The sequence below is a fragment of the Canis lupus genome, chromosome 18 (assembly GCF_011100685.1).
Source record: "Canis lupus familiaris isolate Mischka breed German Shepherd chromosome 18, alternate assembly UU_Cfam_GSD_1.0, whole genome shotgun sequence".
NCBI lineage: Eukaryota > Metazoa > Chordata > Mammalia > Carnivora > Canidae > Canis > Canis lupus.
The window spans coordinates 41643837-41664010 of record NC_049239.1 but is presented as its reverse complement, the minus strand read 5'-3'; the positions used below and the strand labels follow the sequence as shown (position 1 = coordinate 41664010).

At 36.1% G+C, this 20174-nt stretch overlaps 1 protein-coding gene across 1 annotated transcript; it reads right to left on the bottom strand.

Moving 5' to 3' along the window:
• Positions 1 to 10958: 10958 nt before the first annotated feature.
• LOC119864130 (olfactory receptor 4C5) lies at positions 10959 to 11956 on the bottom strand. Its single transcript, XM_038562484.1, has one exon. It carries the CDS (start codon positions 11889 to 11891, stop codon positions 10959 to 10961), a length of 933 nt encoding a protein of 310 aa, XP_038418412.1. The 5' UTR covers positions 11892 to 11956.
• Between the last annotated feature and the right edge of the window lie 8218 nt (positions 11957 to 20174).

The following is a 20174-nucleotide window of genomic DNA, read 5'->3' as shown; positions in this document are numbered from 1 at the left end:
CCCATCAAGTGCCCTCCTCAGTGCCTGTCACCTGGTCACCCCATCGCCCTGCCCACCTCCCCTTCCACTTTCCCTTGTTCGTTTCCCAGGGTTTTGTCATGTTTTGTCACCCTCTCTAGTTTTTCCCACTCACTTTCCTTCCTTTCCCCTATAATCCCTTCACTATGTCTTATATTCCCTATATGAGTGAAACCACATAATGACTTTTGACTAGTATTTTTAATTCAACACGAAAATCTTCCATCACTTCTTTGGTCCTGGTGTCTGGGATTGATGGACCACACCTTCCATCACCTCTGCTTTGGAGATAGTTGTAAAAAGAGTCAAAAGGTTAAATTTCTCTTATTCACATACATACATTAAATAGTGACAATATGTCATAAACTCTAGAATAAAAGCAACGTGTTATTATGAATGTTGACTTATGATTGACTTCCAGACTCTGGCTCTGAAACCTTACAGATGGCTTTCTCTCATTGTTTTTGGGACAGATTTCATCAATGGCAATTATTTTGAAATTATATTTGCTCATTGGCATGAATATAGGTATATGACACAACATTCTTTAAAAAGTCAACTGTATATCAGATAGGAAGTGCCATCCTTACTATGTCTATACAAGCATTGTTCTTTGAGCTGTGATTCCTTTCTGTCAAACGAATGCACATACACACAGAGAGACAGAGTTGCTGATGGAGTGTTTCCCCTTCAGAATGCCAAGGAACTATATAACAGCTCTCTTAGCTGCATTCACTTGGCAGCCCTGGATGTTGTATCTGGCTAAACATGGCTATTACATACTCACTCTCCCACATCTTTACATGCAGATGTGTAAGTGATACAAAGATCCCTGAAAGTCCTCAATATTTCTTCAATGAATTATTTATTTATTTATTTATTTATTTATTTATTTATTTATTTATTATTGGTGTTCAATTTGCCAACATATAGAATAACACCAAGTGCTCATCCCATCAAATGCCCCCTCATTGCCAGTCACCCAAGTCATCCCCACCTCCCGCCCACCTCCCTTTCTACCACCCCTTGTTCGTTTCCCAGAGTTAGGAGTCTCTCATGTTCTGTCTCCCTTTCTGATATTTCCCACTCATTTTTTCTCCTTTCCCATTTATTCCCTTTCACTATTTTCTATATTCCCTAAATGAATGAGACCATATAATGTTTGTCCTTCTCGGATTGACTTATTTCACTCAGCATAATACCCTCCAGTTCCATCTACGTCGAAGCAAATGGTGGGTATTTGTTGTTTCTAATGGCTGAGTAATATTATCTGTGCAATTGTTCTTTCATCACATATAGAATAATGCTCTAGAATAGATAAATAATTTTAGTCAATTTTACAAATGGAATTAAATGAGTCATGAGGTTTCCCTGAATTTCCTACTATTGAGACAGAAGTACTAAGATAAATACAATTTTTTCTTTTGACATAAGTTTAATCAGTTAAGATGAACTTGAAGTTTTAATTGTCAATTGGTGAAAAAATTGAACATATACAAGAATATATTCTTTTTTGAATGATCTGTGCTTGGATTTTAAATAGGGAGTACATGTTACAAATGATCATGGGATATTTTATTCCTTCTCCCCCTTTATTTCTCCTTCCCCAATCCCTGCCAAAAAATACAACCACATATTTTTTCCTCAAAACTTTCAGGGCACAGAAGTCAGCATCATGACCTCTCACCTTCAATAAAGATAAGGAAAGATATCTTTTGTTTTCCAGAAAACTCAGGTCTCTTTAGTTGTTTCTTCTCTTCTCATGGCTCCTATAGGTGGCAAGTATGTGCTTAATCATTATTAATAGATTTAATTCATGAATTCTAACTTTACTGTGGCAACATGAAGGTCACGAAAAGGGGAAACAATTTCAACTTATCACATATAGAAACCTACCCAAGCAATCCACTTCTACATACATGTTAACTACAATGTTAAAAAAGTGACATTAGTGGTTCTCAACAGCATCTTGCGTTGCAGCATTATAGATTACATTTTCTACTTGTATTTTCATGTCATCATGTTCAAATTCATTTTTAGGGAAAAACATTACATTCAATTCACAGAACATAGCTATAAAAACTATATGGTGAAAATACATGGCTAAATTAAGTTGATCTGCTTATAATTTGAGGGAAAAGGTTTAGTTATTACCAACCTGGATCTAGTTGATTGTGGATTCCACTATTTTTAGACCATACCCAGTTATTTTCTTCTCCTGAGGGCATAGCTCCACAGCTGAAAATACACTCTGTGAACTAACAAGTGGGACACTGGAATTCTCTATTAGACAACTCTTCCAGTCTTGGTCATTTTAGTTTATTTTGGTTCCCATTATTAGTCTGAACTTATCCACAAAAATGAGCTTTTTATGTTAGGAAACTTCAATAGCTCTAGGATTTAATTTCTACTCACTTTCCTGGCCTTCTATGAAAGTATAAGCACATCATCAAAATACACATATTTTTTCAGATCTCAGAACTATATTTAATCTAAAGTAAAAATAATGGGAACAAAGAAAAATCTTCAAGTCAGAAAAAGCTAGTATATGGAACTATAAAATGTATAGGTGCATTGGATCCACTTGATTGAATTTTTTTTTTCAAATCCTGCAAAATTTATGTTTCCCAACAAGTTCATGAGCAGTAGGGAGAAAATTCTTTTTATTCCTGCTTTTAAACCACTAAGCTTGGAAGCAGTGTCTCCCATATAAATTTTAAGCTTGTTGGTATATCCATCTATCATCTATCTATCTATCTATCTATCTATCTATCTATCTATCTATCTATCTATGCTGCTTCTGTCATTTACTTAAATATCCAATAATTCTTTCTTCATTGACTTAAGAGAAGTATTTAAATAGACTTTCACTAAGTATGGGATTTGGTAATGCATTGATCTCTCAAGTCCTCAGAGGATTAGTAATTGGTCCTGTTGGAATCTTTGCTGGAAGCAACTGCTATAGTCTTTCATTTTCTCCTACTTGGCACCCAGCAGCATCATTAGGAGGCCAATTTTAGAAATGCAGTTGTGCCTTGGTTAAACAGGTATCTCTGGCTGTAGTTTAGGGTGAGATTTTGGTCAGATAACTTGGAAAGCTTCATGATAGGGCTTAGTTGATCATTTTGACATTGGTGAGCCTGGTACAGGATCGGGGGTGGTTTTAGGCATAGGTCAGAGTTCAGAGAATGGATTTCTCTCTGAAAATATGATTGTTCTAACTAATATAGTTGTCCTGAGAATAGAAATGCCAGTTTTTAAGGTTATGTGCCATGTTACTCTGGGAAACTGTGACTTTTAGTGGCTGACAAGGAGACTCAGATGGCAAAATTCTCAGCTACCAAAGATTGGGTAATTTATGAAACATATATCTATCAATTTCCTTTTGGGTGGCGTGTGTCTAGATGGAAGGGTCTCATGATTGTTGAGGGGAATATAGCTTTTCTCTTTATCTCACACAAAAGGAATTATGGAGATCTACAGTAAAGAGGAATGGTTCCACATGGTAGCTATTGAGAAAAATCATAGCTAAACATTATATATGGACATTCAGAGGTAGAGGATGGAAACACTATAGAAAGGAGGCTCCACTACAATCTTTTCTCCCTCCACTTGTGAGGGATTGAAGAGCTGGCTGAAATCCTGCACAGACTCATCTTTAAAAAAATCAACCTTTACCTTTAATGAAGCTGATACACTCCCGAATTCCAGAACCAGAATGAGAAACAGTGCCTTCAGCTCTGTCCCCAACAATTAACAATTTTGCTCACTTATGGCTGTCCCTCTCCCTTGTTTTTCTTTTAATTGTGGTAAAATACACATAATAAAATTTTTTTCCATTTTAACTATCTTTAAGTGTACAGTTAAGTGGCATTAAGTACATTCACATTGTTGTGCAAACATCTCCAACAACCATCTCTAGAACTTTTTCATTTTTCCACACTAAAAATCCATATCCTTTAAACAATCATTGCTCATTTCTCCCTTCCCCTAGATTCCGGAAAACATTTATTTCTGCTTCTATGAGTGGGACTATTTTAAATATTTCATATTAGTGGAATTATGCACTGTTTTTTCTATCATGGGCTTATTTTACTTAGAATAATTCCCACAAGTTTCATCCATATTGTCACAAAGAGAGAGTTTCCTTCCTTTTTAAGGCTGAAAAGTATTCCGTATATCTATATCTATATCATCTGTATCTATATCTTTATACTATGTTTCTTTTTTTTTTTTTTTAAGTCATGCATCTGTTGATGGACATTTAGGTTGTTTCCACAGCTTAGCTATTGTGAATAATGCTGAAATGAACATAGGAGTGCAAAGAATTCTTTGAGATCCTGATTTCAGTATTTTTGGATTATACCCAGAAGTGGGATTGTTGGATCATATGGTGTTTTTAATTTTTTGAGGAACCTCCATACTGTTTTCCAAAGTGACTGTACAAATTTACATTCATACCATCAGTGAACAAGCGTTCCCTTTCTCCACATTCTTACTAATACTCTCTCTTGTCTTATCGATAATGGCCATTTTAACAGATGTGAAATGACATATCATTGTGGTTTCGTTTTGTATTTCCCTGATAATTAGTAATGTTAAGCACATTTTCATTTACTTGTTGGCCATTTGCATATTTTCTTTGTGCTAATGCCTATTCAAATCTTTTGTCTATTTTTTAAAAAGCTTTTATTTTTGTTTATTCATGAGAGACATGCAGAGACATAGGCAGAGGGAGAAGCAGGCTCCTTGTGGGAAGCCTGATATGGGATTCAATCCCCAGGATCCTCGGATCATGACCTGAGCCAAAGGCAGACACTCAACCACTGAGCCACTCAAGTGTCCCTCTTTTGCTTATTTTTAAATTGGTCTATTTTTGCTATTGAGTTGTATGAGTTCTTTGTACATTTTGGATGCTAACCCCATATTAAATATATGTTTGCAAATATTTTTCCCATTTATATGTTGTCTTTTCAGTCTGTTAATTATTCCTTTGTTATACAGAAGATTTTCAGTATGATGTAGTCCTGTTTGTCTGTTTTTGCTTTTGTTGTCTGTTCTTTTGGTGTCATATCCATGAAATTGTAGTCCATTCCCATGTGATGAAGATTTTCTGCTATGTTTTCTTCTAAGAGTTTTATAGTTTCAGACCTTACATTTTAAGTACATTTTAAGTTGATTTTTTGTGAAGGTATAAGGGTTCAATTTCGTTCTTTTGCATGTGTATATCCAGTTTTCACCAGTACCATTTGTTGAAAAAATTATTCTTTTCCCATTGTGTATTCTTGCCACCCCTGTCAAACATAGTTGACTATATGTATATGCATGGTTTTACTTGTGGGTTCTCTATTCGGTTGTATTGGTCTATATGTCTATCTTTATGCTGGTACCATACTGTTTTAATTACTATAGCTTTGTAATATAGTTTGAAATCAGGAAGTGTGATGCTTCTAGCTTTGTTCTTTCTTTTTTTTTTTAAAATATTTTTATTTATTTATTCATGAGAGACACACACACACAGAGAGGCAGAGACACAGACAGAGGGAGAAGCAGGCTCCATGCAGGGAGCCCGACGTGGGACTTGATCCGGGGTCTCCAGGATCATGCCCTGGGCTGAAGGCAGGCGCTAAACCACTGAGCCACCCACGGATCCCCGCTTTGTTCTTTCTTAAGGTTGCTTTGACTATTTGGGGTAATTTGTAGTTCCATATGAATTTAAGGTTGTTTTTTTCTTTTTTTAAGATTTATTTATTTATTTTAGAAAGAGTGAGGGCATGAGTGAATGGAGGAAGGGGCAGAAGGAGAGGAGATCTCAAGCAGACTCCCTATTGAGATCAGACTCTGGCTTGGGGTTTGATCTCATGATCCTGAGATCATGATGTAAGCTGGAACCAAGAGTTGGATGCTCAACTTCTGAACCACCCAGGTGCCCCAGGATTGTTTTTTCATTTCTGTGAAAAATTCCATTCAGATTTTCATTGGGATTGTACTGACTCTAGATCACTTTGGATAGTATGAGTATTTTGACAGCATTGACTCTTACAATTCATGAACACAGGATGTCTTTCCATTTTTTGGCCTTTTTTTTGTTTGTTTTTACTTTCTTTCATAAATGTTTTGTCATTTTCAGTTTACAAATCTTCAAACTTTTTAGTTCATTTTATTTCTAAATTTTTAATTCTTTTTTTTGGTAACAGTAATTCTGGACTTATAAAGCAAGTTTAGAAGTGTTTTTTCCTTTTCAGATTTTTAGAAGTATTTGAGAAGAATTGGCATTTATCCTTTAAATTTTAGATTTCACCCGTGAAGCTTCTGGTGTGGGGTTTTTCTTTCTTGGGAGGTTTCTCAGTATGGATTCCATTTTCTTGCTCATTATTGTTTTTTTCAGATTTTCTATTTCTTCATGCTTCAGATTTGGTAAATTGTATATTTATATTTATATATTTCTTCCAGGTTATGCAATTTATTACCATATAATTGTAATAATTTCTTATAATCCTTTTATTTCTGTGGCATGAGTCTTTCATTTCTGATATTTTCTCAGTCTAGCTAAAGTTTGTCAGTTTTGTTTTACTTTAAAAAACAACTCTTAGTTTCATTGATTTTTTATATTGTTTTTCTAGTCTATTTCATTTATTTCTGCTGTAATCTCATTCACTCCTTCCCCTGCAACTTTGGAGTTAGTTTTTTTATTTCTTTTTTCTTTTTTTTCTTTTTTGTTAGTACTTTTCTGATTTCTTAAGGTATACTCTTAGGTTACTTGAGATCTCCTTTTTAAATGTAGGTATTAATTGTTATAAATTTCTCTTCTAGTATTGCATCCCATAGGTTTTGGTGTACAGTTTAAAATTTTTGTCTTGAAATGTTTCTTTTTAAAAAATATTTTATTTATTTATTCATAAGAGACACACAGAGAGAGAGGCAGAAACACAGGCAGAGGGAGAAGCAGGCTCCATGCAGGAAGCTTGATGTGGGACTAGATCCCAGGACTCCAGGATCATGCCCTGGGACAAGGCGGGCACCAAACTGCTGAGCCACCCAGGGATCCCCTATTTTGAAATGTTTCTAATTCCCCTTTTGGTTCTTCTTTGACCCATAGATAGTACAATAATGTGTTATTTAATTTCCATGTATTTGTGATTTTTCAGTTTTCCTTCTGTTTTTGATTTCTAGTTTCATTTCATCGTGTTCAGAAAAGATACTTTGTATGATTTTAATCTTCTTAAGTTTTTCAAGACTTGTTTTGTGACCTACCATATGATCTATCTTGCATAATCTTCCATGTGCACTTGAGATGAATATATATTCCACTGCTATTGGGTGGACTGTTCTATATATGTCTGTTAGGTCCATTTGGTCAACACTGTTGTTCAAGTCCATTGTGTTCTTACTGATTTTCTGTGTATATGTTCTAACCATCATTGAAAGTGGAGTATTTAAATCTCTTACTATTATTGTGTTGTTGTCTATTTCTCCCATTAGATCCTTTAATATTTGCTTGATATATTTAGGTATTCTGATGCTGGGTGCATAAATATTTATAATGCATCTTCCTGGTAAACTGACCCTTTTATAGTTATATAAAGTCCTTATTTATGACATTTTTTGTTTTAGAGTCTATTTTGTCTGACCTAAGTATAGTCCTTGCCCTCTTTCAGTTGCCACTGCATGAAATATCTTTTTTTCATCACTTCACTTGAAGACAATGTGTGCCCTTAAATCTTAAGTGAGTCTCTTGTAGACAGCATATAGTCATATTAAAAAAAAATCCATTTAGTCATTGTGTCTTTTGATTGAGGAGTTAACTCATTTACATATAAAATAATTATTCATATGTAAGGACTTACTCTTGCTATTTTGTTTTCTGTGTGTCTTGTAGTTCTTCCGTCCCTCTTTTCCTTTCTTACTGCCTTCCTTTGTATTTTGTTGATTGTTTAGTATTGATATGCTTTCATGATTTTCTCTCTTTGTTTTGTCTGTAATTGGTCTAAATTGGTCTGTAATTGGTCTAAAGGTTGGCATTCAAATTTGAATGTGTAGACTTTTTGTTTTGATTACTCAATTATCATTAACGCTCTCTTTTGTACCAGATACTTTTGTTCCTATTAGTTGAGGCAGAAATCTATATAACAGCTATTTCAGAGGTGAAGTGTGTCTTTCTTTTTTAAAGATTTTTTTATTGGAGTTTAGTTTGCTGTCATATAGCATAACACCCAGTGCTCATCCCACTAAGTGCCCCCCTCACTTCTAATCACCCAGTCATCCCAAACCCCTACCCACTTCCTCTTCCACTACCCCTTGTTCATTTTCCAGAGTTAGGTGTCTCTCATGTTTTGTCACCCTCACCGATATTTTCACTCATTTTCTCTCCTTTCCCTTTATTTCCTTTCACTAATTTTTATATTCTCCAAATGAATGAGACCATATAATGTTTGTCCTTCTCCCATTGACTTATTTCACTCAACATAATACCCTCTAGGTCCCTCCACGTTGAAGCAAATAGTGGGTATTTGTCATTTCTATTGGTTGAGTAATACTCCATTACATAGGTAGAACACATCTTCTTTATCCATTCATCTGTCGATGGGCACCAAGGCTCCTTCCACAGTGTGGCTATTGTGGACATTGCCGCTATAATCATCAGGGTGCAGGTGGCCCGGCATTTCACTGCATCTGTATCTTTGGGGTAAATCCCCAGCAGTGGAATTGCTGGGTCGCACGGCAGCTCTATTTTGAACTCTTTGAGGAAGCTCCACACAGTTTTCCAGAGTGGCTGCACCAGTTCACATTCCCACCAACAGCGCAGCAGGGTTCCCCTTTCTCCACATCATCTCCAAAATTTGTTGTTTCCTGTCTTCTTAATGTTCACCATTCTCACTGGTGTGAGATGGTATCTCATTGTGCTTTTGAGTTGTGTTTCCCTGATGGCCAGTGATGTGGAGCATTGTCTCATGTGCTTGTTGGCCATGTCTATGTCTTTCTCTGTGACTTTTCTGTTCATGTCTTTTGCCCATTTCATGATTGGATTGTTGGTTTCTTTGCTGTAGAGTAGAATAAGTTCTTTAGAGATCTTGGACACTGGTCCTTTATCTGATGGGTCATTTACAAATATCTTCTCCCATTCTGTGGGTTATCTTTTAGTTTTGTTGAGTGTTTATTTTGCTGTGCGGAAGCACCCTTTTTGAACTTGGCCACAACAACTTCTTGCAAGATACATCCATGACGGCCAGAGAAACAAAAGCAAAAATGAATCACTGAGACTTCATCAAGATGAAGTGTGTCTTTGACCGAAAATTATCTTTCTGGGGAATCATGTGTGAGATTGTTCAATAGCTATATCTAGAAGAATTTCATATCATTTTTTTGTCTTTAAGCAGAGAAAATAATTTATTCTAGGAAGAGCCCAGATTACCGTGTAAATGGTGCCCCTGTAATCGTGCAACAAGGCAGCATTTATTTTGGGATTAATCCTCTCTCATTTTTCAAAACAAATTCATTTTTGATTGATCTTTATTTCTCAGCATAATAAATCTACTTTGACTACATAGTTGGGATTAAAGCTATGAATTTTCAGTAAAACACATAATAATTATGCCTTTTTTAAAAAAAGATTTTATTTATTTATTCATGAGAGACAGAGAGAGAGGCAGAGACATAGGCAGAGGGAGAAGCAGGCTTCCTGTGGGGAGCCCAATGCGGGACTTGATCCCAGGACCCTGGAATCACAACCTGAGCCAAAGGCAGATGCTCAACCACTGAGGCACCCAGGTGTCCCACCATTATGTCTTTACCTTAAATATTTTAATTGTCCTATTGGTTATATAATCTATACCCAAAGCTTTACAGAGAATTGTTTCTTAAGCGGAGAGATTTTCCATATATTGTGACACTTTATGCTGATAAGCAATGCCTTTTGATCAACAACTTGTAAATACAGAGGGGTTTCTAATTGGAAGAGACTTTAGTCTCTTAAATGATTATTTAATCAATTACTGGTATGAAAGATGAACCATCAAAGATTACAGAAATGGTCAAGATCATGTGTCATCAGGGAAATACAAATCAAACCCACAATGGGATACCACTTTACAGCAGTTAGAATGGCTAAAATAACCACAAATGTTAATGAGGATATGGAGAAAGGGAACCCTCTTACATTGTTGGTAGGAATGCAAGCTGGTACAGCCACTCTGGAAAACTGGATGGAGGTTCTCCAAGAAGTTAAGAACAGAGCTACCTAGGACCCACCAATTACACAAGGGTATTTTTCCCAAATATACAGATGTAGTGAAATAATGGGACACCTGCATCCCAGTGTTCATAGCAGCAATGTCCATAATAGCCAAACTATGGAAGGAGCCAAGATGTCCTTTGACATATGGATGGATAAAGATGATGTAATATTATTCAGCCCTCAGAAAAAATGAATACCTACCATTTGCATTGATGTGGCTGGAACTAGAGGGTACTATGCTGAGTGAAATAAGTCAATCAGAGAAAGACAATTATCATATAGTTTCACTCATATGTGGAATATAAGAAATAGTGCACAGGATTATAGGGGAAGGGAGGGAAAACTGAATGGGAAGTCATCAGAGAGGGAGAAAAACAATGAGAGACTCTTAAGTATAGGAAATAAAGTGAGAGTTGATGAAGGGGAGGTGGATGGGGGATATGGTAATTGGGGGATGGACATTAAGGAGGGCATGTGATATGATGAGCAATGGGTGGTATACACAACTAATGAATTATTGAACTCTACATCTGAAACTAATAATGTGCCATATGTTGACTAATTGAATTCAAATAAAAAAAGATTACAGAAAGCAAGGGAAGCAAAATATACTTAAACTCACATATTTTGACCTGAAGACCATTGATCTTTCTGTTAGTCATACTTGTTCTTAAAATATGAATGACGTTTGTCTTTTTTTTCTTTTCTAGTCACATGAATTGTTATTACCCAAGATTACTTTGTGGCTCCAGAGCTTCCTCATGGCATTTTTCACTTCTGAGTTTCTGAGGGTATAGATTAAAGGATTTAACATGGGTGTTATCATAGTATAAAACACAGCCACTGCTTTGTCGATGGGGAAGGTGACCATGGGCCTAAGGTACACGAATATACAGGGTACAAAGAATAGGACAACTACTGTAACATGGGAGGCACAGGTAGAGAGAGCCTTACGCTGTCCTTTAGTACTGTGAGTTCTTAGAGAGTAAAGGATGAGGACATAGGAGGTGACAAGAATAGAAAAAATGAGCAGACACATCAGCCCACTGTTGGCGGCGACAAAAAGTCCAAAGATGTGAGTATCAGTGCAGGAGAGTTTTAGCAGAGGAAAAAGATCACAGATGAAATGGTCAATGACATTGGGGCCGCAGAAGGGCAACCAGACTATAAAAAGAATTTGAATCAGAGCATGAAGAAATCCCCCAGCCCAGGCCACGGCCACCAAGTTGGCACACATTTGCCTGTTCATTGTGATCATGTAGTGTAGGGGCTTGCAGATAGCCACGTAGCGGTCATAGGCCATCACTGTGAGCAGGATAATCTCAACTCCCCCAAAGAAATGTTCTGCAAAGAGCTGAGTCATGCACCCACTGAAGGAGATAGTTTTCTTTTTAGCAAGTAAGTCAAATATCATTTTGGGAGCCATAGTTGAAGAGCAGCAGCTATCTATGAAGGACAGGAAAGACAGAAAAAAATACATGGGGGAGCCCAGGGCTCTGCTGGTGCTGATTGTCACGACAATGAGTAAGTTGCCTGCCACAGTGAGAAAGTAGATGACTATAAACACAGCAAACAAGAGTTTCTGCACATCTGGGTTCTGCGTCAGGCCAAGCAGGATGAATTCCGTCACGTTGTTCATTTGTTCTGTGAACCCACTTTGGCATCTGGATAATTGATTTATCTGCAAACAGCACAGGGATTGCAATTGTTGCAGGCACATTTTGATCCAGCAAATGATTTCTGTCAGGATTGTTTTTTGTGAAACTTATGGAAACCCCAAGCAGATAAATTCATACATAAATAAAGTTGGGCCTTATTACTGGTCATATAATGAACACATAGCCTCTTTAGCCTCTGACAGATACAGATACGTAGACATATGCACACACACATTCACATACACTCATCCATAGACATAAATACAGTTTTACAATTGAACGCTCCTTCCTGTAATTGCGCACTGGTGGATATTCTCTGAACAATTGCGATTGTATTTTCTCCCATATGAAAACTGGAATGAAAGGAGGACCTGTAAGGAGGAGCAGAGGCTTGAATTCATGAGAAGCTACTGCCCTGGGTCTCTTCTCTTGTCACCTGTGCTGCTGAGGCTAAGCAGCAATTTGTTATTCTTGTTGCTTGTAACTTGTTTCAGGGTGACTATAAAATATCAGGCAACTCCAATTTGAAATTAAGAATAAAGTAGTCACATTTCAGAAAAAACTGAGTGTATGTTTGAGGTTCCACTGAGATTATCTGGCAGTTAGATTGGTGAGCTTACACCACATTTAAACAGAATTGTCTAAGAACATCATCAAACATGAAAAAGGGAGAATATCCTGAAGAGGATGAAAGAACATGATTCAATGCAAAATTCTCCAGATTTATTAGAAACTTTAGAATTCCCTGTGGGGAGAATTTGTTTTATGTAGTTTTCAAGGGTATTTGGCATATAAAAACTCAGTTTAAGGAAGGCTAGGAGAAACTCTGGATGTATTTAGAAAACACATTTTTTAAAGACAAGGAAGCAAGAGCATATAATTTGTTGGATGTTCTTTACAGTCAGATAGACTGCTTCTTCATTCTGTTTTCGCTGCTTAGCAGTCATGCAATGATATGTACAGAACTTAGTCTTACTGCGTCTAAACTTTCTCACATATAAAATAGGAAAAATAACAAATAGCACAGGGGGATTGAAGAATATCATTCCTACATAGACCAAAGTTTTATCCCAAGGGTAAAACATAGCTTTCTTACACACTCCAAATTCTTGAAAGAAGAATAAAAATGAAAAGACTTCACATATAATTATTCTTATCCTTGAAATATTTGATTGACATAATATTAAGGGAGAACATACATGAAGATAAAATAAATGAAGTATTGAAGAAGTTAGAAAACAGCCAGTTATATCCAGAAAAAAGATTGAATGCAGAAATCAGTATATCATAAAAATACTAGATTTGATAAATCCATTCAAAAGTTTTTTTAATATTTCAAAAGTACAAATAACTATGCACAAATACAACTGATAATGAAATAAGCTTAATAAGAAGCAAGTGTGATCATATTACAAAAGTACCTTATTTTTAAAGAATATTTAAAAGGATATGTGTAGTTCATAAAACATTTTTCAACATCTGGATAGGTATTTTTCAAAATAGAATAAATCTTCATGACATCACCCCCAAAAAAAAGAGGTAAAAGAGAGAACAAAAAGAATAGAGTGTATTAAACGTTCAAATAAAATATAGATTCATTCAAAAACAGAACACAAAGAAATAAATATATAATCTCTGAATGGGGAAGAGTATGTTAAGCAAAATGCACTGGTATGAGATACAGGACAATGGATTCAGTTACATAAAGATCTAGAGCAACTGGAAAAATACTTACAACAAGTATAACAAGTAACCATTATTATAGAATTTTTTTTTTTTTACTAAAAAGGTCTACTTATACCATTATGAAAACAAGGGCAAAGCTAATAAAAATATCACTCTCAAGGTTAAAGTAATAGACACCTAAAAATTCTCTATTTCACAAGTCATCAAAGAAGTACCATATAAAAACAGTGAGATGCTTTTAACTGGCAAGTTGGCAAAAATTTATGACAGTTATATTACGCAGTGCTGGCAGCTGTGTGTTGATATAAAATATTTGGGAAAGAAACTTGACTCTATGTAATAAGGGCTTTATAAATGGTAATGTCCAGAACTCCTTACGCTTGGGAATCTATTCTAGTTAAAAAATATGGACAAAAATTATGCATACAGGTAGTATTTTGTATTTTTTAAATAATAATTAAACATAATCCAAATTTCTGCATAGAGATGAATAACTGAGCAATTATAGTGATGAAATATCAGGTGGACATTGAAGTTATTTACAAGAAAAGTTAATAGTGTGGAAAGATCCTTCCAAAATCATATTGAGTGGAAACTACAGGATATGAAACAGTTTATATATTATGATCTAAATTGTTCCAAATGACATATATACATAGAAAAGTGTCTGAAAAAAGTCCCTTGCAAAGACTAATAGTGCTTACTTGAATTATAAGTTAAGGGCAATTTTTATATTCTTTAAATTTTTTTAATCTAAATTTTCTACAAGGAGAATAGATTACTTTTATAATCAGTGGAACAAGTTAGTAAAAGAAATATTTTCTTAGTCTCTTTTTGGGTTCATAATATCCTGAGTGACTGCTTTTCTTAATAGACCTTATTTGTGACAGTAGATACTGATATTTAAATCTAACTCACCTTAAAATGGAGGACCCTAGTATCACCTGGAGAACAGAATATTAATTAAAAAATTACAGGTTGTACCTACCTGCATGAATGCATTTGAGAAAAAAGTAACAGATTCATTCCAGAACAGGTATCTTAATTTGGAGCACACTTGACATGGAGGTAGCAATCACTGACCCATTCCTAGTGGCTTCTTTGCAAGTTCATTCATTTTTATGTTAGGTATAATATTTCTCTTATTCACTTTGTGACTTGAAAATGATTGCAGAGAGAAACTTCCTAAATAATTCTGAGTTCATTGGCTAGGTTTAGGTTTGCTTCCTAGGGTCGTACCTTCCTCTGAATGTGACACATGAACATCTCAGCTCAGATCATAAATTTCTTTACCTAGCTTCCAAAGTGTTAGACTTCATACCATATAGAGGGAAAAAAAATCTAACCATTGGGGGGACATCTCTTTCCAAGCCAGCTTACTGCCTATTTGCCAGTACTTTTTTGGTGACTAGATGAGGAATATTATAAAGGCCACTTGATCTAAAGCCTTGATAATAGTAAACTTTGTTAAAACAGAAAAATTAGGGATTGCAAGCACCATCCTATCAGCAACAAATGAAAGATGCCTTGGAGTAGCAGGAAAGTTAGCTGAAGTTAGCTCTTTAAGCCTTTTTCTTAGTAAGACTATGCTCAGTCAGAGATACCTCCTTTGGTCTTGGAAATCTGGATCCAACTGTATTGGAAACTCAGAACAAAACAGCTTCCGTGATGTGTGGCTGGTTATTTTTATGTGGTCAGCTGGGTCTATCTTTATCAATATTTTCCTGTGTGGTTTCAGGGAAGTATTTAAATAGGTATTACTCAAGTGCAAGGAGTTAAGGAGGCTCTGTCTTCTCAGCTCCCAAAGGATTAGAATTAGCAACTTCAATCAAGATGGTAGCCACACCAATTCATGATTTCTCTCTTGTTGCTATGGCATCTGTGACCAAAGGGATAGGAGAGAACCAGTTGGGTTGGGTTAGCAGCCCCTCTATGACTGTGTCTAGAAAATGATCTTAGAGTATGGGACACATGGCACAGAATATTCTAGTCATGAGAGTATGGATGCATGAGTCAGTGAGAGTCTATAAAATAGCCTTAATACTACCTATCTCACAGAGGTCTGGAAGTGGGGTGGGGATTGAGCAGATAACACATGATAGTATCTAAACCAGTGAAAAACTGCTATTCTATTGCTAATGCCCCAAGGATGGACACATGTAGGCTAGAGAAAGTGCTCTTAATAATAAAAATCTGAATCATGCTGACAAGAAAATGTTTTGCTGTATCTTCTATTTGCTAACTGTGTGACTTTGTTCTTCAGCCTCTTTTTACCCAAGTTCCCACATCTATAAAAAAGTGGGTGATAATGGTACCCGTCATAGGACTGTTGTGAGGTTTTACGAGATAATGCATGTGAAGTGCTGGAATTGTGCCTGGCATTGAGCAAAGGCACACTGCTGTCTGCCATTTTCTGTGCAGAACATTAAAGCTCATGGTATGACCAGTTTGGGTCTCTGGCAAGAATTGCCCCAACTAATATAATAATATAATATAATATAATATAATATAATATAATATAATAAATATAAAAATATAATATAATATAATAAATATATAGTATGGTGCTTGCAATCCCTAATTTTTCTGTTTTAACAAGCTATATAGATATAACTTATCTTCTTACTCTTATGGTTGCTAGAATCTGGCTACATACAGAAAGGAGAGAAGAAAGTTTTAAAGTATCAAATACTGATTCATAAGTCAGTATAATTCCAAAATCTTGCTACGAATATTTGACCTTGTCATCACTAAAAATCTGACAGGGAATTTGGGAGTCCTTGAAAAGGTTGTAGGAATAAAGGAAATGTGGACACAATGAGAACTGACCAAATAATAAATTTATGCCAAGTATGGTATTTCATATAATTCTCACATAAACCCCATAAAGAAGATATTAGTAATTATATTTTATGTGTGAAGAAGTTGATGCTCACGTGAGCATTATTTGGTCAAGATCAGAAAAGCTAATCTTTGGTAGAGCTTGTATTTATTTATTTATTTATTTATTTATTTATTTATTTATTTATTTATTTTTAATAATAAATTTATTTTTTATTGGTGTTCAATTTGCCAACATACAGAATAACACCCAGTGCTCATCCCGTCAAGTGCCCCCCTCAGTGCCCGTCACCCATTCACCCCCACCCCCCACGCTCCTCCCCTTCCACCACCCCTAGTTCGTTTCCCAGAGTTAGGAGTCTTCATGTTCTGTCTCCCTTTCTGATATTTCCCACTTTTTTTTTTTTAGTAGAGCTTGTATTTAAATACAAGAATCTAATTCTAAGCCTGAACTGTAGCAATTATGCTGTTGTAGCAGTTAGACACTGATTCTGTGATGTGTCTCATGTACTAGGAATGATGGGTGTGGGGGTGCTGATCTAGACCCTGGTGGGTTATTTAGAGGCCCTGGTTCTACCACCAGTGGCTGGCAGGACACATTCCTCAGACAGATCCCATGTGTAGCAGTGACATGAGGAGAGCCACAGAGAGAAAAACATTTTTAATCTTCCTTTCCTGCTTTTGGCTCCAATATGGGAGATATGCCTAGACATTATCTTGGAAGTTTTGTTTCTGGGAATTTTCTGATGCCTGTAGAATAGAAGAATGACTGAGCAGATGTTAGGACCAAGGACATCCTCTACATGAATGAGATGTGGTAGGGTCCTAGAGAAATAATGCACCAAAGCCATAAGCCTGGGTGTGATACTTGGTTCTTCTATTTACAAGATTCTGTATATGTTACTTCACTTAGTAGAGCCTCTAAAACAGCCCTAAATAGATTTGGTTTGTTGGGAAGAACACTGAGAGACTGAATATAATATCGTCCAATGAGTGTGTTATGCATAGAAAATACTTGGGAAATATTTTTCTGAAATAAATTGAGAGAAATGTTTGCATTTTATACAACTGTGATACTATTGGCTATTATTTATTGAATCCTGGCCAAGCTGTGTGATCTTGGCTAAGTTATTCATCTTCTCCATAGCTTGGTTTCCTTTTCTGCAAAATAGAGAATATTATGTCATGGAGTTGTTATCAGAATTAAATTAGTCAGTGAATGGGATATGAGATTGAGGGTGAATATTTTTCAGCATAGGAGAAACTTGATCATGTTTAAATGCTAGTGGGGTAGAGCTAAGAGAGAGGGTGGGGGAGGGGCAGAGAGTTTGATTACAGATCTGAGGAGTGTGCAGCGGAGGCACCACAGAGTGGCTATTTTGCAGCTTCTTTCTTTGTAACAAAACTCCATTTCTTCTGGTTTAGGTGGCCAGGTGTTTGGGGTAAAGTGTGGTCCATTCCCAGGCCAGAGTTGTGAATCTGGATTAGCCTAAGGCAATTAAGGTGATTTTCTCCTCTTTTCCAGTGATCAGTTTAAAGGTGGGCATGTGACACAATTCTGGCCAATGCAACAAGATAGAAACTATGGAACTTTTTCTGGGTGTTGCTTCTCTGTTCCTAAAAAGAGAATCATGAGAAAAATTTCTCTTCTCTGAAGAATGCCTTCTGTAAAGGATGCTGGAATTGCCACCTAGAGGTGCATCAGTGGGCATGTGAACTGAAAATTGCCTTAAACAGCCAAAGGGTGCACACTGTTTGCAAGGTGATTGCTTGCTTGTTATTGGACTTTATTTGAAACTGCCTTGCTTTTTTACGGAAGGATATAACATTATTTGGAGATCTGAAATATCCATAAGTCCCAGATTATATTAGATAATCATTCTAGTAGGTAGAGAAATGAAGAGAATATTTCTTTTATTAAATTGAAATGTAAGTAGAGAACTTGCAAAAGGGGGAACCTATTGAATACATGAACAAGTGGCTATGTTGCCTTTGAGCCCTACATTAGCTCCTTCTGAGGAGTTACCTAACTTCATTGCTAAATGGGTCCTTCCTTATGATCAATTTTTGGGGGATGCCTAATAAACAGTATGGTTTATAGATGATGGCTTGAGTTTGGAGAGCCATCACTCAGTCTGGAAAGCAGCTGTGTAAAGGCTGATTAATTGAAGAGGAAACTAAATCCACTCAGTGGGTTAAGAGCGGTGTTCCTTGTAGCACCAGAAGAACTAGATTATTGCTATCGTGATATGGTATGGCTTTTCTGAGGCTTGGGCAGTAGTCAATGGACTGGCAATGCAGACTGCAAAAGGGTCATTGAATGACCAAAAGATGAGGAGAACCCTGGGTTATATCAAATGAAGGATCCCAGTGAAAATTAATTTAATAGTGAGAAGTAATTGCTGCTAGAAAGGGAGCCAATCAGTTAATGATAATGTACCTGTTATTTTGTTTAATACTGGTGTAACTGGTAGGATTAATTTTATTTTAACAAAATCTATAATACTGATATGATCAAATGTATTGGGAAATTGAATTAACTTTTCCCCATGATGTCCATACAGTGAAATCTGGTTAGAGGAGGGACTAGAATTAGTTAACAATGAGTCAATTGTTATACTAAATCAATATATTGATACTTTTCATAAAATCTTAATTTCAGTAGTGGGAGGAGATAAAATAGTTTTTTAAACTTGTGCATGATGGTGAACAAGTTTGTGGTGGAATATTTGGTTAACTGAAATGTTTCTTTAAAACAATACCCATTCCCTATTTGATGACACAAGTTATTAGCACTTTGGAACTTGTGGATTTTTTTTTGCCTGTTCTATCAATGGTGCAAAACATGCAGGAGAAGGAATGATTATGAGTGATTTAATCTTGACCAAGAATCAGAGGGTGGACTGTGTAAGAAAGTTATTTTACTACTCAACAGGAAAGTCTGTTCTTATTTCTGGTTATGCAGATCTTTGACCCTTGGCTAGAATAAGACCAGTAGGATTTTTGGTCCCAAACTTCCCTGATGACTCCAAGAATCATTTTTTCCTGATGGCTTTTAGTTGGTATAACTGGCTTGACCAGAGGGACATAAACACCTCATTGTAAACTTATGCCTTGAGTTCTCCTGAAGCTAAGATTTCTCTCATGCTGGTCTTGGTGGTTCAACTGAAGATGACGCTTGCTTGTCTGTGTGAACGAGGACTTTTGAGAGATTGTTTGGATATCTCTTGGACCTTCAGTGTTTGCCAGATGCTTGCTTCACAGTATCATTGGTCTTTAAACAAAAGCATTATGCGAGTATGTTTTGTGGGGCTTATGAGTCCTTTCAAACAGGCAAACTTGTGAAATCTTTTCTGTTGATGACTCCCCTAGAAATATTTTTAGGGTTAGTAGCATAAAATGAGATGAACAATGATACAATTCCACAATTTTACATTTTCACCATTTCACAACATTTTTCTGTTGTATTGCCTGACCTAGTGCAGATTATTATGTGTTTAAACTTATGTGTACTGAAGGAAGCTAATATTGATGCCCGAGACACAATATCTTTGCAATTAAAATTGGAAATATGTTTTCCTAAGATATTTTAAGGAAGATCATAACTTCATCTCCTGTAGCCAATTTAGGGATAACTGTAAATGTAGCTCCATTACCAAGTGGCAAGGTCAGTCCTGTGATTCTTTTCCTATCAGAGCTTAGACAATCTGCCTGGGTGTGTACCCAAAGAGGTGTTA

Excerpts from the sequence above, each read along its gene's own strand:
- LOC119864130 (XM_038562484.1), bottom strand. The coding sequence starts at position 11,891 with ATGAACAACGTGACGGAATTCATCCTGCTTGGCCTGACGCAGAACCCA.